Below are 19,315 nucleotides of genomic sequence, written 5' to 3' on the forward strand. Positions count from 1 at the left end.
TGTAAAAATACCTGTATAATAATTATTATTAATGAGATTATCGATTTGTTCCCTGTATTATTTTTAATTAGGTGCTCTTCGTTTTATGAGGCGGATAATTGGCCTTAAAGATGAATTCTATAATCGTTACATTACAAAGGGAAATCTTTTTGAGCCAGTTATAAATGCTCTTCTGGATAATGGAACTCGGTACAATCTGTTGAATTCAGCTGTTATTGAGTTATTTGAATTTATAAGAGTGGTAAGTTTATGCTAAAGGATTCTTAGTAAAATAAAATAGTTATATGTTTAGTGATGTTGGTATTTTAAATTGTGAAATTTAACCCATGTTTACTCTGTATTATTCTCAGTTCCATTTTTACTGGGCAGATGTTTCAGGATTGTATTTGGCATATGTAGACATTTTGGTCAAGTATGCCATTCTTGAGATCTCTATGATCTTTGTAGGGGTACTGATAAGTAGGAAGGTTGAAAATAATTACTTTGGTAAACTGAATAGAAGATGCATAAAAGGTAGGCTATTATCATGGAATTTTAAGTTGAAGAGACCAGGAAATTAGGCGGACCACTCCAACTGCTTTATTTTATAGATGAGGGGCTTCAGACACCCAAAGTAAGTGATTTATTGTAGAGCGTTCATTTGGTTAGGAGCACAGTCAGAGCTTGAAGATAGGTCATAGCTCAGTTTTGGGCAACAGAAGATCTGTCATAAAAAGATCTGGAGAGAACTCTGTGAACAATACGGTTAAGATAGGTAACTGTAGAACCAGTACAATAAATTTACCCCCTCCCACACACTAAAATCATTCCACCAGGGAAAATGGCTGCATGGTTAGAATTTGAAAAAAAAGAAAGTAAAGCTAGAAATTCATTTTCTAGTTTTGGCTCTTAAAAATGAGATTTCTGCTCATGACATGCTATTCTCATATAAAGATTATTTGCCTGACTGGATTACTTTTCTAGTAGTAGTCACTTGGCAAGAGTATGGCTTTCAAAAGGATGAAGAGAATAGATGTATTGCCTTTAGCCTTAGAAAAGAGGGAACATAGTTAACTACCTTACCAAGTATCTGAACCCTGTTTCACAGTGCAGTGTTCTAATGAACCAGAGATTGACTTTTCTATTTTTTTTTCCTTAAAATTTTTGGTGAGAAACTGATAAAATGAGTTGTAGGGTTCATAACCCCATCCCTATTCCTATGATTGAATTTGTTTTTCAGAAAATAATTTTGAGTGGTTGATAAATACATTGAATCCCAAAACTTAACTCATCTTTTTTTTTTTTTTAAGATTTATTTATTTGAGAGAGGGAATACAAGTGGGGGCAGGGGCAGAGCAAGAGAATCTCAAGCAGACTCCCTGCTGTTGATCTCAGGACCCCAAGATCATGACCTGAGCCAAAACCCAGGCACCCCAAAACTTAACTCATCTATTTGTTCAGTATACAGCACAGAACCGTTTTACCTGGGTTTCTGATGTTTCTTCTTTGCATATTATTTGAGATTTCCAGAGAAACTAGTTTAAAGACTTTAAAATCCTTAAAAGAAGCAGATTATGGTGTATCTTTTAAAGAAGTGGCATGTATATTTCTTACTAATATTAAATTCCTGAATCACAGCTTCAGTTATTATTAATAATGAACGTACTTCGCACCCAGGCATTTGCAATGATTATTTAGAATGGTTCATTTAGAATTTAAAAGAATTTAAAAGAATTTAATTTAAAAAGTTACTGTTGTCAGTTTCACAAAAATTATACCATTGGAAGACTGTGGAAGTAGGTGGAATTTAAGTTAATAGTTTATCAGATCTGTATATGTAATATAGTCAAAGGAGTCTGTGTTTATTATTTAGGTAAGGCTTATCCCATTTTGATACCAGTTAAATAAGGAGTCATTAAGTAGCACCTAATATTTGTTAAAAATGTAATTTCAACATCTGCCTTCTAACTAGCTCTGTGCTCTTCATCAGGTCATTCAACCTCTCAGATCTTCAATTTTCCTTTTCTGTAAAATGGGGGTAATAAAACCTATTTCATAGAACTTGTTAGGAGGATCAAGTGAAATTATATGTTAAAGCACTTTTTAAATTGTAAAGTGCTATGTAGATGCAAAAAATAAACAGAAGACATAAACTAAATCTAGTCACTTTCAAATGTTTTGTAGCCCCCCAAAAGGGCTCCTTTTTTATTCCAAGTTTTCTCTGGAGGCCTGGCTCATGTGTAAAGAAACTAGGACATTTATTTTTGTAATGTGATTTTGAAAAACCTTTTTTGATCAGCTTTGGAACTATAAAAAAGTTCTTCTAACAGTCATTGAATTATATTTGAATTGTAAATTTTGTCCTTAAACAGGAAGATATCAAGTCTCTTACTGCACATATAGTTGAAAACTTTTATAAAGCACTTGAATCAATTGAATATGTTCAGACATTCAAAGGATTGAAGACTAAATATGAGCAAGAAAAGGACAGACAAAATCAGAAACTGAACAGGTATTGTTTAAATATATTGCATTTATAGTCTATAAAATTATATCCAAAACTTTTTGTTTGGATCTGACATCTGAAATTTACCCAGGAGTATTCTTTCCATCATTAGATAGTACAGGGTTGTGTAGAAGGGTAGGTTTTTTTCCCTACCCGGAATCTTTTATGTGAAAAATGACTGCTCCATATCATAACTGAAGATAAATTTTTAGTTTAATTTGCAATATTTTGTAGTATTCTCTGGTTACATCTGGTATCACTGTTGAGGTGATTATGATGTAAATTATACGTAGTTAAAATTACTTTAGCCCCTCTTGGTTATACATATTTATTCTCAAATTTAATCTGGTCACAAACTTTAAATCATTACTCAGTGTTTGTGATATGTTTCTTACAGTGTACCATCTATATTGCGTAGTAACAGATTTCGCAGAGATGCAAAAGCCTTGGAAGAGGATGAAGAAATGTGGTTTAATGAAGATGAAGAGGAGGAAGGAAAAGCAGTTGTGGCACCAGTAGAAAAATCTAAGCCAGAAGATGATTTTCCAGATACTTACGAAAAATTTATGGAGACTAAAAAAGGTATTAAAATTTTGAATTTTTTAATAATGTATCATTTATTAGGTACAGAAATTATCAGTTGCTTGTGAAGTTTTGGTCATAGTATATAAAGCATGAAAGACATGAATTTTATAGTGAATCAGGACCTTTTTAAAATTTCCACATCTTTTTCCAAACCTGGGAGTTATTTTCGTGTTTAAACTGTTTTTCTTGAAACTTGCCATTTTGTGATGCTCTTCATTTGCTGTTTAGAATTACACTATCTACTCATACATTGACTTCTTTTTTTTTTTAAAGATTTTATGTATTTGAGAGCGAGAATGAGAGAGAGAGAGAGCATGAGAGGGGGGAGGGTCAAAGGGAGAAGCAGACTCCCTGCTGAGCAGGGAGCCCGATGCGGGACTCGATCCCGGGACTCCAGGATCATGACCTGAGCCAAAGGCAGTCGCTAACCAACTGAGCCACCCAGGCGCCCTCATACATTGACTTCTATGAACAATCTTGGATTTATTTCTGTACTGAAATCTCCAATAATACTAGAGACCATATAGATCCATAGAAACTTTCCAGAGCACTCTGCCTTTTATAGCTGTGAGGAAACTAAGCTCAAAGAAGTAACTCTGCTCTTTGAAATTTTAAAATTATAAAAATTTCATAAAGAAACACTATCAAGAGAAGTAACATTTCCCATCTTTCAAATATGTTAAACTTGTTTAAAAACTGAGGTCTTATCTTTCAAAAGAATTAATCACTTTAATTCTATGGCCTGAAAAATCACCATTATTGGAGTACTGTTCTGCATATGTCATATAAATGTTTACCAAAAATTTACATTTTGAAAGGCAAAAGCACTTCCTGAAAGGCAAAAGCATTTGTGATTTTGAATGAGATTTTCTAAAAGTATTTCTCCTTAGGTAGTGTTTCATTGATTTATTACATTTTTCGTGCAACTTTTGTTCCTAGCCTCACTCATTATGTACTTGTTAATGCCTTAAGTTTTATTTACTTCAGCCTGGCAGAGCAAATAGCCCATCAAAATGTCCTCTAAGGAGTAGGTAACTTTTGGTAGCCTAATTCTTCTACCTTTATTCATTACAGGCACTGCCCTGACTACCATGAAAAGGGGCAGTGAGGCCATACTTGAAGTACTGCATCCACTTAAGAATCATATACAAAAAAGTAGCAACCAGATATGAAAGGATAGTAGATACCTAAGTCGTAAGAGAAACAGTTAAGGGAACTGGAATATTCAGGAAATGAGACTGATAGACATGATCATATCATTGTCTTTAGGCATTTGAAATACTAACTTATGGGAGAGATTATCAGGTCTATCAAGGACTATAGAAGTATAGGTTCAGTTCAGTGAAGGGAAGCTGCAGAGGGACAATAAAAGAGTCAGACAGGTAATGAATCCTTGACGCATCCTAGATAACAACAGTGTAGAATTCTAGTGTAGGATGACTGATTCTGGTATATGATTCTTAAGGTCCTTTCTAATCCTGAGGTGTCTAAGATTCCAGCTAATTAAAGACCTAACCACTGTACACATCATGCTCTACTCTCAGCTCTTATGAAGGAAAGGCAGTGTTTTGTAATTTTTTGAGTTATTATTTTCAGTTGCTTTGCTTATTAGGAATATTTACTGAAAAAGATTAAAAATTTTACTTTCACTTTAGCAAAAGAAAGTGAAGACAAGGAAAACCTTCCCAAAAGGACATCATCTAGTGGTTTCAAATTTACCTTCTCCCACTCTGCCAGTGCTGCTAATGGAACAAACAGTAAATCTGTAGTGGCTCAGACACCACCAGCAAGTTCTAATGGATCCTCTTCCAAAACTACAAACTTGGCCACATCAGTAGCAGCCACCAAGGTATGTGACATTATTCTATACATGAACTTTGCTTTTTCCATCTTTAAAATTATTTCATGTTTACTAAAGAAAATTTGGATAATAATTCCAAAGAAAGTTGTACACATTGTCATCAGAGAACATGACTGCTAATAACGATTGATTCTTTAGGTATATGGGTTTATCTGACATGTAATTGAGGTCTTTGTATAAACACAGTTTTGTATCCTGCTTTTATTTATTTGTTAAAAAGAATTTTTCTGTGTTACTAAAACACTGTTGATGACTACAGAATTTCATTTTATTTAGCTGTATCATAGTATTTGTAAGTAACCTACCCAGTAGTATTTTGGAGCACATAAGTTGATGCTGATGTTTCATTGATAGTAGGACTTCTGGTGGTGTTGCATTTTAAGTTACCTTTTTGAATTGATGAGTAGAAGAATATTTTCATACATATTGTCAGATACCTCCAGGAAGTTCCTACCAGTTTACATTACCATAAGCATTGTATGAGTGTGCTTGGCTCACTGCAGCTTTGCCAGTGTTGTTATAATTATTTTTAATCCTTGCCCATTAGGTAGTGGAGACAGTATAGATCTCATTCCCAGTTGTATGTCCTTTGTTAGTAGCAAGGTTGAATATTAGCCTTTTGAATTTGCTCTTCTGCAAGTGTCTTTTCATAGTTTTGCCTTTTAAAATTGGGTTACGTTTTTCTTAATATGAATGAATCTAGTTATAAGGATATTAGCCTTTTGGTCATTTGCATAGCAAATGTATTTTCCATTTGGTTACTTTTTTATATAAACAAGTTTAAATTTTTTTTTTTTAAAGATTTTGAGAGAGAGCACGAGCAGGTGGGGGGAGGTGCAGAGGAAGAGGGAGAAGCTCCCCGCTGAGCAGGGAACCCAACACAAGGCTTCATCCCAGGACCCTGGGATCACGACCTAAGCCAAAGGCAGACACTTAACTGACTGAGCCACCCAGGCGCCCCTAAACAAGTTTAAATTTTATATAAAACTTTTTTCTTTCATTTATATTGTTATTATATGTAACCATCCTTTTCTCCAAAAAGGAGTGGCTTAAAATAAAAAGGCATAAATGTAAGACAACTGTTAATGTAAGGGTAGAAGGACAAGAAGACCGAAATGCCAAAGTAGTAGAAAACCTAATCTGAAGGGATGCTTCTCGGTTTGAACACATGATACAATTTGAGTTTATTGTTTTACAAAAACGTGGTCTTTATTCAGTGTTGCATTGAGGTAGGCTCTTGACTAAAGATCACAGAAGTAGCATTTTCAGTGAGATTCTACTGCTTTTGAAACATTTTTTTTTAACTAGAAATTTTAAAATTAATTTTCACTTCTTGATAGGACAATTTGGTATAATATTTATGGCACTATATTAAGAATATTTGCTGTGAAGTTAAATTGTTCAGGTTCAGATCTTGGCTCTGCCTCTTCCTAGGCTATTTGACCTTGAGTAAGTTACTATATCTCTCAGGACCTTAATTTTTTCATTTTAATTAAAGATAAAAAAGCACCTACTCTATAGGCTTATAAATATTAAATCATTTAATAAATGTAGAGCTTAGAACACTATTTGCACCTTCTCAGTATACACTAGCTTTTCTTTTTTTAAAGCAATACATGCGCTTACTTCCAAAAGTCAAAATAGTATTAAAATGTTGAGAAAAATCAGTCCTTTTTTCTTCTCCACAGAGATAGTTAGAACTCTTCTTGTACCTGTTTCTTCTGTTTCTAAATAATATATTAATACTTCATATTGTTCTCTCAAGTTTAGACCTAATTTATTAAATTCTTGTTATGGTAGATAAGAATTTAACATGTGAACACTCCTTACCACATCCTCACCCTTATTTCTCCCTGTATCACAATTTTTGTTTAAAGTAACCTTTGATAATTTTATAGCTATAGTGACAATATAAATATTCTTTATTCACAACTTTTTTCCTGGTCTTTTTCTCTATACTGTATGTTTCTTAATAACTTTTCTCTTTTTAGAGTAAACAATTGCCGCCATTTTTTCATTTGTTGCAGTAGTTAGGTGCCTTTCACTAATTCTTTCAGTGCCTTTCAGGTTAGTTTCTGCGTTCTCTTGACGTCTCCAGTCTGGTTCCGACCTAGATCCGTTGCTCTCTAGACTTGCTCACAGCTCTTATCTTGAGGTTGCCGAGGCCATTATCCTAATACTCTTTTGCCTCTTTCTTGTATTGCTTCTGGGTCTTATGTCTCTATACTCTTTCTTGATTTTCCCTCCCATTTTGGTGCACATCCTCTAATAATTGTTTTCTGAGAAAAGAATCCCGGGAGAGGTAAAATTTGAGCCCCTGCCTCTATGAAACTGTGTTGATTCCATCCTACTTGACTGCCAGTTTAACTGAATGTAGAACCAAATCGGAAATCATTTTCTTTTAAAACTTAACTTTTAAAAGTTATTGTTTCCAAGAAATCCAAAGACATTCTTATTTCTGATCCTCTGTGTGTGAGTTTTTATTTTCTTGGGAGCAGCTAAACAGTCATGTCCTTCAGTTTGGAAACATTTTATATTATTTTGCTGTAACTTATTGTTTTGATGTTGGGCCCTCTGTATTGATCTTATAATTTTCATAATTTCTCTCTCCTGTTACTTTTTTTTTTTTTTTTACTCTTCTTGTTCTATTTTCTGGGTTATTTCTTATAGTTCTTAATTCATTATCCTTTCAGATAATTTTTTACTTAAAACAACAAAAGCAGGTTCAAGCACTAACGCATTTTTCACCCTTCTTGACACTAACAGCAGATTACTAAATACATTTGTACTACATCTTTTTGGGGGGACAAGGAGAAAACAGTGATTGCTCTTGGAAAATAAATTGCTCATCACTCTAGATTATGACAAAAGTTTGAAATTTACTATCTGTTGAGTGCCACAGTCCAATTGATTGGTTCTTAAAATTAAACAGATCAGGTGTGAACTTGTCTGTTTTCCTTGGCAAGGCTTCTAAAGCTCTAATATGCTTTTAAAAATGGCATTCTTGGCAAACTTGGTAGTTTTCAAGGCTGGTGAGACATTAGCTACTAATGAAATTAAAAAGATTTTTTTTTTTTAACTTATAGAGCTATAAAAACCACATTTTCCTTAAAGAAGTATACTTACCCAAAAAAGGAAAGAAAAATACTTACAGAATCATAATCAGAAACCATTAGTGGGTGCTAAAACAAGCACTTCTTTTGCCACAGATTAACAGAAGAGAACACGGAATCTTGCTTTTTCACTTAACAAACTTATCTGGGTGAGCTTTCCATATTAGAACATAAAAGAACTTCTCCTAGGATTCCAAAGTATGATACACTTTAATTTATAACTAACCCTGTTAATGCATTTTAAAGTTGTTTCCAGCTTTTTGTAGTTAAAACAATTGTATGTGACTTTCTACACAAAATATTTCATATACATGTCTATTTCTATATAGAATATGCATTTACAGTTTTGATTAGTTATTGAATTTACTCAGCAAAATGGAAATATGTGGATAGTTCCTTAACATGGTATATATGGCCAGTACCAAAAGCTAGCTTAATACTTATGGACATATTAGAAGCGTTCCCACCAAAGTTGGGAACAAGGTAGGATACCACTATGATTGCTATTATTTAACCATTGTTCTGGGGTCGTAGCCAATGCAGTTAGTGGAGATCAAGAAATTAAAGCTATAAAAAATTAGAAGATATAAAAACCATCACTTTTGCTTATGATTTTTAAAAATTTTATTAATCATGTTTATGGAAGATCTGTCCTTTATTTTTTTTCATGATTTTATTTATTTGAGAGAGAGAGAACAAGCAGGGGATGGAAGGGTAGAGGGAGAGAGAGAGAGAGAGCGAGAAGCAGACCTCTCACGAGCAGGGAACCCAATAAAAGACTCGATCCCGGACCCTGGGGATCATGACCTGAGCTGAAGGCAGACGCTTAACCCGATGAGCCACCCAGGTGCCTCTGTCCTTATTTTATTGAGTAGAGGATAATTCTTGAATTCTCTCTTCTTACATTTTTTTAATATTAATTATATTAATAGATTCTACATAATTTGTTCATTGGTTTGTTTGATTTAGAAAAATGTCATTGTGTATTCATAGGTGTTTGTTATTGTTATCATTCGTTTTCATCCCTTCCTTCGTATTGGAAACTTTTTCAAGAGTAATTGGCATAAGTGGTCTAATTGCAATTGATACTTATTTTAAAACAAGTATGTTTGTATATTAAGTCTTGAATCTGTCAAATTCCTTTATGGAGTGCATCTCTGGATTACAGGCCTTTTCTAATATTTCACATTTTTATATTTTTATTCTCAGTAAAAATGATTGTTTTAACATATAGTTTATGGCATATATGTATAGATAATAGAGATAAAATTGATATTAAGTTGTGTAGCTGTGTGTTTCAGATAGAATATTAATCTTAAGCAAAAGGCATTTTAAATGTTACCCATATGGAAACTGAAATGTTTGTACATTATGATATATAATCTGTAATCCTAAACAGGATTAAAACTTTCCTTGATAATTTGTCATCTTTGTGAATATCAGACTGGTGGTGCCTTTTTAGAAGGTAATTACATCTTCTATCTCCTCCCATCTAACTTGTTTGGCTAAGAAACCAAATGAATAACAATGATATTGTAGTAGCAGTTAATAGCAATTATTGAACACTACTTACAAGGGACTGTGCCAGGTGCTTTTTATGTTTTCTTTTCATTTTATTTTCAAAATAGTTCACTGAGATCTAAGTTACTATTATACCAATTTTAGATAAGAAAATGAGGCATAGCTATACTAAATCACTAGCCCACCGACATACACTTAAAAAATTGTGACATTGCAGTTTGAAGTTAGGCAGACTACAATCAATACATTCTTACCAGTTTAGCCATACTGCCCTCTTATCAAACTTAAGATTTGTGTGTTATTAAGCTGAGAAAGCAGGATTCTCACATGAGTATATGTGGTATAATAAGCTTTAATTTAATTCCCAGACTTTCTGATAACGGTTTCTAGTTGCTCAGTGGCCTTTGTTGATATTACAGTGGTTCAGTTATATATTGGCCAAGTGTTACTGCCAGATGTCTGGGTTCTTTAGATATGAAGCTACTTAACTTTGAAATATGAGTGATTTTCAGTTGTATTTGTTTTTCCCCCTTGAGGTCTGAAGGGTTTGAACTAAATCCAGTGTTTACAGTAGCGCTCTTAACCTGTGGGGTCGTATGTATAAACTTCATGGGATGATTCAAAATGAGTGTAAACCTGACGACATTTAATTTCCTGGGTAGTGTCCAGGGCCTTAATAGGTTTTTAAAGGGGTCCATGACTCATAAAGGGCCGAACACCTGAATTACCTCATCCTTACTTCCTTTAGTTAGAGAGGTAGCCCTAAATTTTTTAGTTGTCAGTTTTAGGAAGTATTTCATTTGTTTATTATATCAAGAGCATAATGAAACAGTGGTATGCACTTAGTAATGAAATACTACATGAAGTATGGAGACAAAAGGAGGCTTCTTGTTGCTGACTGACTACTCTCTCTAGTTTAAAACATAGAGAAATGAACTAGTTCATTTCCACAGTCCTTCCAGCTCCCCGTATCATGGTGATTTTGTGAGTCCTGCTTTTTGGAGATACATTTTTCCACAGTGAAATTTTGCTGAATTGAATTAAATTGTGAGGTATCATTAAAATCCAAGAGCTAAATAGAAAAGTTGAGGGTAACTTAGAGTACCACCAGTGGTACCAAGTGTTCATAATTTTCACGCAGTTCCTTTATCAAATTCAAATATAATTGAGATATATATGATTAGATAGTTTAGAAAAAGTTATTTGTGATGTCTTTAAAAGTGACTATTGATACTAATAAGTTTTTTTTCCCCTAAGTTACATATGTTAAAAAATTCTTATTCTTCTTCAACAGGGAAGTTTGGTCGGTTTAGTGGATTATCCAGATGATGAAGAGGAAAGACGAAGAAGAAGAAACATCTCCAGGAAAAGACCTCGTCTTGGCTCATAAAATATTTAGTGAGGACCCTCAATGTGTGGTCTTACTAAAATGCTGCAACTGTTCAATGAGCTGAAAATCTGAATCAGAAAGCTTTCTCACTTGAACTTACAAATATACGAGGAGTAGCAAAAGATACTCAGTTTATCAGCTAGGAGAGTTTAGATCTGTAAAAAACCAGGCTTCCCAGGAACTTGACTGCTTGCTAGTAATTAAGGGGTTTGCCTTTCAGGCTGTCAAAAAAAAAAAAAAAAGTTATTAACCAGAACCTGGGCGATAGCTTCTTCATGAGGAGACTCTCAGGTTTGGGGATGGCTTGGGGGAGGGAACAAGGTTGATAAAACAATATTAAATGCAGGGTTGCTCCAGGGGGTATCTGATCTAGAAACAATTACAAAACTTTAGTACAAACCCAATAACATTACTTGTATAATGGTGACTGGCCATGTTGTTCTTTTAATCAGTTGCCTCTTTTTAAAAAAATTTTTTATGAAAACCAAATTTAACTGTCATAAAAATGAAGTTATGCTTTTGGGACCAATTTTTGAGATTTAACAGAATTCAGCCTTATAGGTAGTTGGAGGGAAGTACATTTTGTGTTACAGTACATGTTGAGTTTTCTACACAGAAATTTTCAGTATGTATTTTGATGAAAACAAACAAGCTGGATTCAAAATGGACAGTCTTGTTAATATAACTTTACAGCACTCTTAGAGATAACTGATGCCAAGAATCAGTACATTAGTATTTTGAAATGATTTTCTCTAGAAACTTGGGAGTGGATTGAACAGAATGTTTCCAAGTGTCTCCCAGTAGTACTTACAATCTTTTATGCAAGATACTTTGAAGTCACTTTCTGCTTTGTCATAAAGTTGTCTCTCTCTCTAGAGCTGCAAGCAAGTTTTTAAAGTATAATTTATAAGACTCACATACAAAGACTAGTGCTGAATTAAGTGGCATTTAATATCTAGAGGCCATTTTGATCCAAGAAGTTACTTCAGTATCAAAGTCAGTATGCAGCACATGAAGTTTTTCATAAACAAACAAGGGTGTTAATATGAAAGCTGCTTTTTTTAAAGAGTAAAAGCACATTCCATGTCCGTAAATGAATTTAAAATAAGTTGAGGCAAACAGTTAAGAGGTTTTATTTTTAGAACAGCAAGTTAACTGTAATATTTTTAATGTTTGTTTGCTCATCTATGATCTGAGATCATGCTGAAGTGAGAAAAACATCCCCCCAAACTACAATTCAATGCATTGGGAAAAAAAAAAACTAAAAACAGGAATTCCAGCTACAATCTTCAGATCACCCTTGTAATGTGTTATGGGTCCATTTTTCCTGGAATAGCTTAAACTAAAGCAGTTTCCCCTGTTTTGGAGATTTTGTAGTTAATTTTAATTTTGGCTATTGTTTGGAAAAGATGGGCTGTCTGTGTAGATATGAAGTATAGTTTTTCCATAAAACAGATGTTTATTTTGTATTAAAAATACCACTGTACTTGTTTTACACCATTTGTATACATGTGGTGATATTAATGCTGAACTGTAAAATTCAGGAATTAAAATGTGACCCTGTAATTCTATGATTGTTGCTTTTGTTTGGTTTGTTGTAAATATAAGTTAACTCCATTTTGAGATTTGTCCATTTTATAGTATCTTTTAAAAGCCAATAAATTATCCATAGATATTTATTATAAACCACTAAGTCCTACACCAGTTGGAATGAAGTAATAATAAACAAACGAAGGTTGACTGCACTTTAAGAATTACTGATTGTACTTACAGAAGGTGTGCCTTGGGCAAATGAAGTCTCAACATCAATACATCACAGCATGGGGCTAGTCTCACCTCTTTGATTAAAAGTACATATAATGAAAAAGACCTTCCACTTTATAAGGCAAGTGCCTCAGAATACCCTAATTTAAACTAAGATCAGTAAAGTTACCATCTGAATACAGTTTTTTTCAAGCAAGTCTGTGAAGCCCCTTCCACTCTTCTTAGCTCTTAATTTCTTCTTGTCATCTAAGAAGCCCAGGCCTAAAGCATTTCCCTATTTACTCTTGACTCTTCCTGAAGTAATTTTAAAGTTCCAGTAGGAAGTATTATCTTTATACCTTATGAAGAGTTTAATTTTCCTTTCTGAAGAATTGCCAGGAGTCAAACATTTAAATCATCATCATCTAGGAACCTTTCTTACCGCAGAAATGTGTTTTGTTGACTTACAGGATAACAGTTTTCATGGCACATGTGCTCACCCACAATGATATAAAACAGGGCTTAAAATATCCCTTGAAAGAATAACTATTAAGTTTCCACATGTTAGCTGCTGTCTTAATGACTACCCTCAGGCAGATCAGGATTTTTCTATCTCTATCATCACTCAGTGAACCAAGCCAGAGCCCACATTTGTATGCCTGAGGTTCTCTTAAAATTATATCTGTAAACATGTATCCACTATAAAAACTATTTTTAATAAAAAGTTACATGAAACAGATTTCTGTGTTTTAATCACTAGTTTTTCCTCTTGTCCATCTAAGTGATGAAAATGTAACACATGTAATGATGGTTTTTCTCTGCAGGTTGAAGACGAACTAAACAAATTTTGGTACCCCTTTTTTAAAAGTTTGTAACTGTAGATTTAAAGAGATAAAATGGAATTATAAATTAAGCCTCAGGAGCAACCTGTAACTAGAAAAGGGGGTGCTTGCTGGAAGACACAATACAGGAAGTTTTCTGAAAGAAGGGTCTCTCCTACTATTCTGGTCTGGACGTGGGATCTTTTCTCCCGATCTGTAAGCAAACAACCACAGAAAACCATCCAGGACCATTTCACATAAAAAAGGCCTACACCATGGCTGCATTCCCCTCAGGAGTCGACTGTTCCCTTTATCTTTTAATGGTAGCTTTTCTAGGAAGAGTAATTGAGTATTTTTAACATCCCTCATCCATTTTCCAAGTGCTGTTTGCTTCTGCCCTAGGATAACTGGTCTTCTGGTTGGATTTCCTTATACTTGGCATACCCACAACTCTAACTCACCCATCTCCGTACAGCAGCCACACATTTTTTTTTTTAGCTGAACATTTTGATAATGTAACTTCCCTGCTTTAAAACTTTGCAGTGACTTCCCACTGCCATAATAAAATTTAAAATCCTCACATTCCCTACAGGGCCCTGCAAATCAGTACCCCACCTATCTCCAATTTCATAGCCAGCCTTCTGCCCTCGTGTGTATACACACCACATTGCCCACTCCTCACTAGCTGCCTTTCCTGTGGTAGGACCTGAGTTGGTCCTTCCCATTTCTCCTGCAACTAGCCTTCCAATCAGCTTAATAAGCATGGCTTTCTCAAGAAGGCTTGGCCAACCCTGCTTCTAATACTGCCTTTTTCCCTTTGTACACTTGGCTCTTAGGGCCTTCTTCACTAGCCCCTTGAAGACAGGGACCCTGATGATCCAGTTGACAACTGTATCCTTGGTACCACAGTGCTTAGCATAAATAGTAACCAAGTTGGTATGAATAAATGCACGATCACGTTTCTATACCTTCTTTCTCAGCCAAGTAGCTGTCTTCCCCACCACCCTTTACCTCAAAAGTTTAATAAAGTATTAAGAATGAGCTTATATTTGCATTTACAAACACAAGTATTTGAAACTAACAGGCTCAGTTTAAGGATTAAATAATTTATTTTTAAGAAAATTTGAACTTGTTTTGCTAAATCGTTTTAAAATTACTTATTAATAACTTCTTCTTTAAGTTTCTCTGCAAGCAATCTCCTCTTTAGTAATGTTTGCTTCTCCTCTGCTGTCATTTCTGGTTTCTCTGTCATTTCCTTAAACAAAACAAAACAAAACAAAAAAACAGGAAAAAAATTGGCTATAGTGTAAGATGGGTTCATTTGTCTAAAATTCCCAACATACTGCCTCAAAGAGCATTTTCAGTAAATAAAAATGTAAAAAACCACATGTGGACTGGGCTCTGTAAATCTCTTCTTGGCAAAAATCTCTTCTTAGGGAAGAAAGCCTCTTGGAGGTGGTGGCAAGGGTACTGTTGCTGCTTTGTGGGTAAAATATTTCAAAGGGCTTAGGTAAAATAGACTGCTGACCCTTAAGCACTCAGAGCAGGGCAAGTAAAGAAAAAAATGTATAATGAGACCGCTATCATTTCAACCTCACAAAATCTTCATATCATAACTACCTCACTGCCTAGAAAAAACTAACCAGGTGCTACGCTAGCAGGGAGGGTAATAGGACTGCATCTACAAGCAACGTTCATTATCAAGGCTGTCTTGCACACATTCTGATTGTGACAATTCCACCTCTAGATCTGCAAAGTTTGACACACTAAAGCTAGCCATACCTCCACCTCCCCAGCAGGTTTTCCTTTCTGCTCGGAATTTTGTATCCGCTTAGTCCTCATATCCTTTCTCATGGACATCAATCTATCTCTCTTCTGCTTGAGGTAGCGCTCTCGTAGTCGGAGCTCCTCTGTTCCAAGTGTTGATAAATTCTGAGCCAAAAAAGAGAAGGAACTATTTAAATTCAAGTCCACATAATAAGCGGCACAGATAACCACTGGGGTGGTTCAACTCAAAATTCGTAATAACAAAAGCCAAGTGTATGCCTTTTTACATTGTTTGTTCCTAGCACTTTGTCATTTTGTTCATAGTTCTTAAAAGGTAATGTTTTTCACTTACTGCTATTGGTCCTTCAGTGCTTGCATGTTCTAAGCCAGGAGTCTTCAGGCCTTTTTGTGGGAAGGAGGAAGTTTCAGGCAGCGTTTCCAGCTTTCTTGCCAAAGGTTGTACCAACTGATTAGCAAAATGCACTTTAACTTCTGGCAGTAATTAGAGACCAATTAGAATATTATAAGAAATATTAAGCATTAGGTTGGTTCACGAAAATGCCTAGTGTTTTTTTTCTCACTGTCTTTTTTTTTCCCCCCTCATTTTCAATCAACACACACTGATTCAATGTCTATATTGTCTCAAGCACTGGGTAAGAACAATAAACATGGTCTCTGTCCTCAAGGAGCTTGAAATACTGCTACTCATGAATAATGACATTTCAACAAATACCAAGCTCCTGCTGTTTGGCACTACAGCTACAAGAAGTCTAATTCTTGTCTAAAGAGTAAAACTACACTACACTGTAACACAAGGTTGCCACATAAACTAAATAAACAGGACACTAAAACCCCTTACTGGTAGTGTAATTCGTTGTCAAACTTTGACTTACAGAAGAAACTGTAAATGACCCTATATTTTCAGAACAGTGAAGTTAAAGCTACAATTTTTTGTACCGGACAAGTAAATGCCAATAATATCAATTTTTGTTTGTAATACATACTGAAGGTAACTTGAATAAACCTACTAACACTGTAAGAAAATGTAAAGATTTTAAAGTTAAGTAGAACTTAGAAGCAGATATAACAGAGCACTCAATATTTTCCAGTTCTTTGGTGACTGTGCTAAGAGACAAGATTAACATGCTAATTGCTCTTCTGAGCCATTTTTTATTATAAGACAAGGTGATTTTTTTTTAAGATAAAACATTTTCAGGGTAAGTACATGAACTATGAAAGACAGCAGAGTGAGACAAGAAAAGACTCAGATAAAAACAATAGCAAGAACTAAAAACAGGATGGGCAAATATGATATACATGTCTCAAAATGTTTAAAAATTTTGATAGCACAGTAAAACCGGAAATAAAACTCTGCATGAGCAAAAAACTTGCCAAAGGACCACTGCTTTAGCATGGAGTAAGTGTCCTGTTGGCAGTGCCAGGGAGGCTGGAAGAAGAAATGCTCTTCAGGCTCTTGGACAGTAAGGAAAGTCTCTATAGAAAAGATGAGGCTGTAGCTAACCTCCAACCAGCCTAGACAGGGAGCTACAGAACTTAGAAATAAAAACAATGCTCAAGCAAGTTGGTTGCTGCAAACGAGTTAAACATGCCATTCTTACTGATGGTGACTTTATACAGAGGTAGGCTTAGCCCCCCAGATATGGAAGCACACGGCTGAAGAAGGGACAATTCCATTCATTTCTGAGGAGGGGGGATCCTAGGCACATAAGCATTTATATTCCATTCATGTACATGTTCTGGATAGTTCTTGCCTGGAGTTTGTTAGTTATGAACATCTTGTATGTTCTAACTCACACCTAGAGAGGAAAGTACTTGAAACCAAAATACTTAGCTTCTCTGATATCTAGGAATACAGAATTAGAAAACCAGGAAGCTTAAAGAAAGATCATCTTATCTCTGGCAACTCTTTGCATCAGTTTGAGAACAGATGCAATCCATTTCTAGCAGGAACCAAGGAAAAACATGAAAAAAAAAAGGAATTAAAAAGGAAGTCAGACTCCTTTTTGATTCTTCCCAAATTAGGTCTTCAAAGTGGACTTCCATCACTGTGCATGAAATGATTTCCTGGAATATCAGATACACTCATTTTTAAAAATAGAATAGTTTTTGAAAACTAAAGTCATTACTTTAGAAATTATCTGCCATTTGTTCTGTGCCACTTATGTGCATATCTGAGTTATATGTGCTTTGAGATTAAGTTTAACTTCACTTAATAGTCAGATAAGGAACTAGACAAAGCAAATGTATTCAAATTATGTCAGACACAAGACTGAAACGTGTGTACTTAGGTCTGTACAAAACAGAAAGCTAAATCTGGGCCAGCAAATTAAAAAAGAGTTCAGACAAATCTAAAGCAGGTGCTTTCATAAATATAATTCCGATGAAGTTATTCTACCTAGAATCTGATTATGAAAAAAGAACAATGGTTAAATTTGCTAGGAAGAAAGAAGCAAGGTAATTTCATAAACCTCCTTCTGTTTCATATGCCCCATTGTTTTATCAACTAAGAGTACAGTTCCTTAAAATAAATGGGTAAACATCAAACCCATCTTATCGCAATTATAAAAATTCTTCTAAAGTGCAAAAGAACACAAGATTTTGGAGGCAGAAGACCAAGTATGTTACAGTTTTACCACTTAAAAGCTCACTGGTTTTAGACAAGTCACTCAACTTCCTTGAATTTCTTCTAAAACAAAAATAATAAACATAAAAATAAAGATCATATCTACCTCACAGTTGTGTGGCTTTTTTTTAAATGAGAAAAGGACATTTATTTAAAACCAGAGAAATGCGTGATAAAATGAACTGAATTCATGATCATGACTCAAGTTCTGTTTCAGAGTTACTTGTTTTCTTATAAAGAAAATCAGAATATATTAAAAATGAACTTGCGGGGCGCCTGGGTGGCTCAGTTGGTTAAGCGACTGCCTTCGGCTCAGGTCATGATCCTGGAGTCCCGGGATCGAGTCCCGCATCGGGCTCCCTGCTCAGCAGGGAGTCTGCTTCTCCCTCTGACCCTCTTCCCTCTCGTGCTCTCTCTCATTCTCTCTCTCTCTCAAATAAATAAATAAAATCTTTAAAAAAAAATGAACTTGCCATATATTGTACAAATTCATCCACTAACGTTTTCCACAAGGATTTTCATCAATTTTAGTTTCAATATTTCCCGACTAAACATCTGGATAAACTGGCTACTTTTTGTTTCCTAGTTATGCTTTAATTCATTAGGAAAATAACTTAATATTACCTTTCCAAGTTCCGCTTCTAACTCACAAACACTATATAACTGTGGTCAAGGAAGAGAACACAAATGCGACGTGAGCATATCTTGGAGGCTGCGAGCCTTGGCGGCTCCCTCAAGGAAATTTCACTTGCTGCCCTGGGTTCCAGGCTTCACTTAGAAATCTGGGAACTACACCCTCTCTGTTAGCTGAGTATTTCCCACCTGCAACCTCCATAGCTAAATTAAAAAGAATTTTAAAGATCAATGGCCATTCAACACTGCCTCCCAGGGGTTTTGAAGGTTAAGTAGGTATGAGAAAGTACACACTCTTTATGATGTTTATCTATCTATCTTGTTAGAGAAAGTTCAGTACCTGAGGGTGGGTGTGCAAAATGTTCACCATCTCCTTGGGAATTCTTCATGTTTGCAGTTTCATTAGCATGCACTGGAGGCTCTTCTGTTTTAGCCTCTGCTAACTTCAGGAATCCATAATACAATTAAAAAAAAATTTTAGATTAATTTTGACTGATTCACTATTTAAGGGATCCAAAGACGTTACTTTAAAAAAAAGTATTGTCTACTAAATAAATAATGAACAAGAGATTTTCCAAAGTTTTTAAGATGTTTCCAGCATTTTATATCTTTTACTTTTTGAGGTAGATAAACATTCTCATTTCAAATCATGCACTGCTAAGAATAACTAACTAACTAGTATGTTTAGGACTTTGGACTTAGCAAGAAGTTAGGTTCACACCCAGGCTTCACCTTTACTACTCATCTGACCT

At 34.8% G+C, this 19,315-nt stretch overlaps 2 protein-coding genes across 4 annotated transcripts in view; one reads left to right on the top strand and one right to left on the bottom strand.

The window, feature by feature from the left end:
• The window catches only part of PPP4R3B (protein phosphatase 4 regulatory subunit 3B), a 63,715-nt gene extending 50,278 nt beyond the window's left edge, over window positions 1–13,437 (top strand). For 2 of the 3 annotated variants that reach the window (XM_027620727.2, XM_027620725.2), the window contains 5 exons: window positions 72–241; window positions 2,352–2,491; window positions 2,883–3,067; window positions 4,726–4,919; window positions 10,860–13,437. In XM_027620727.2, the coding sequence (XP_027476528.2) occupies window positions 72–241; window positions 2,352–2,491; window positions 2,883–3,067; window positions 4,726–4,919; window positions 10,860–10,955 (785 nt within the window). In that variant the 3' untranslated portion in view covers window positions 10,956–13,437. The remainder of the gene's footprint in view (window positions 1–71; window positions 242–2,351; window positions 2,492–2,882; window positions 3,068–4,725; window positions 4,920–10,859) is intronic. The other variant, XM_027620726.2, reaches the window with a different exon arrangement.
• A 1,168-nt stretch (window positions 13,438–14,605) lies between these two features.
• CFAP36 (cilia and flagella associated protein 36) overlaps window positions 14,606–19,315 on the bottom strand; it is a 29,071-nt gene continuing 24,361 nt past the window's right edge. The window contains exons 7-10 of the mRNA XM_027620736.2: window positions 18,904–19,006; window positions 15,639–15,778; window positions 15,302–15,451; window positions 14,606–14,774 (exon numbers count right to left, since the gene is read on the bottom strand). Of these exons, the coding sequence (XP_027476537.1) occupies window positions 14,673–14,774; window positions 15,302–15,451; window positions 15,639–15,778; window positions 18,904–19,006 (495 nt within the window). The 3' untranslated portion in view covers window positions 14,606–14,672. The remainder of the gene's footprint in view (window positions 14,775–15,301; window positions 15,452–15,638; window positions 15,779–18,903; window positions 19,007–19,315) is intronic.

This window comes from Zalophus californianus, chromosome 8 (genome assembly GCF_009762305.2).
Source record: "Zalophus californianus isolate mZalCal1 chromosome 8, mZalCal1.pri.v2, whole genome shotgun sequence".
In the NCBI taxonomy this organism is placed as follows: domain Eukaryota; kingdom Metazoa; phylum Chordata; class Mammalia; order Carnivora; family Otariidae; genus Zalophus; species Zalophus californianus.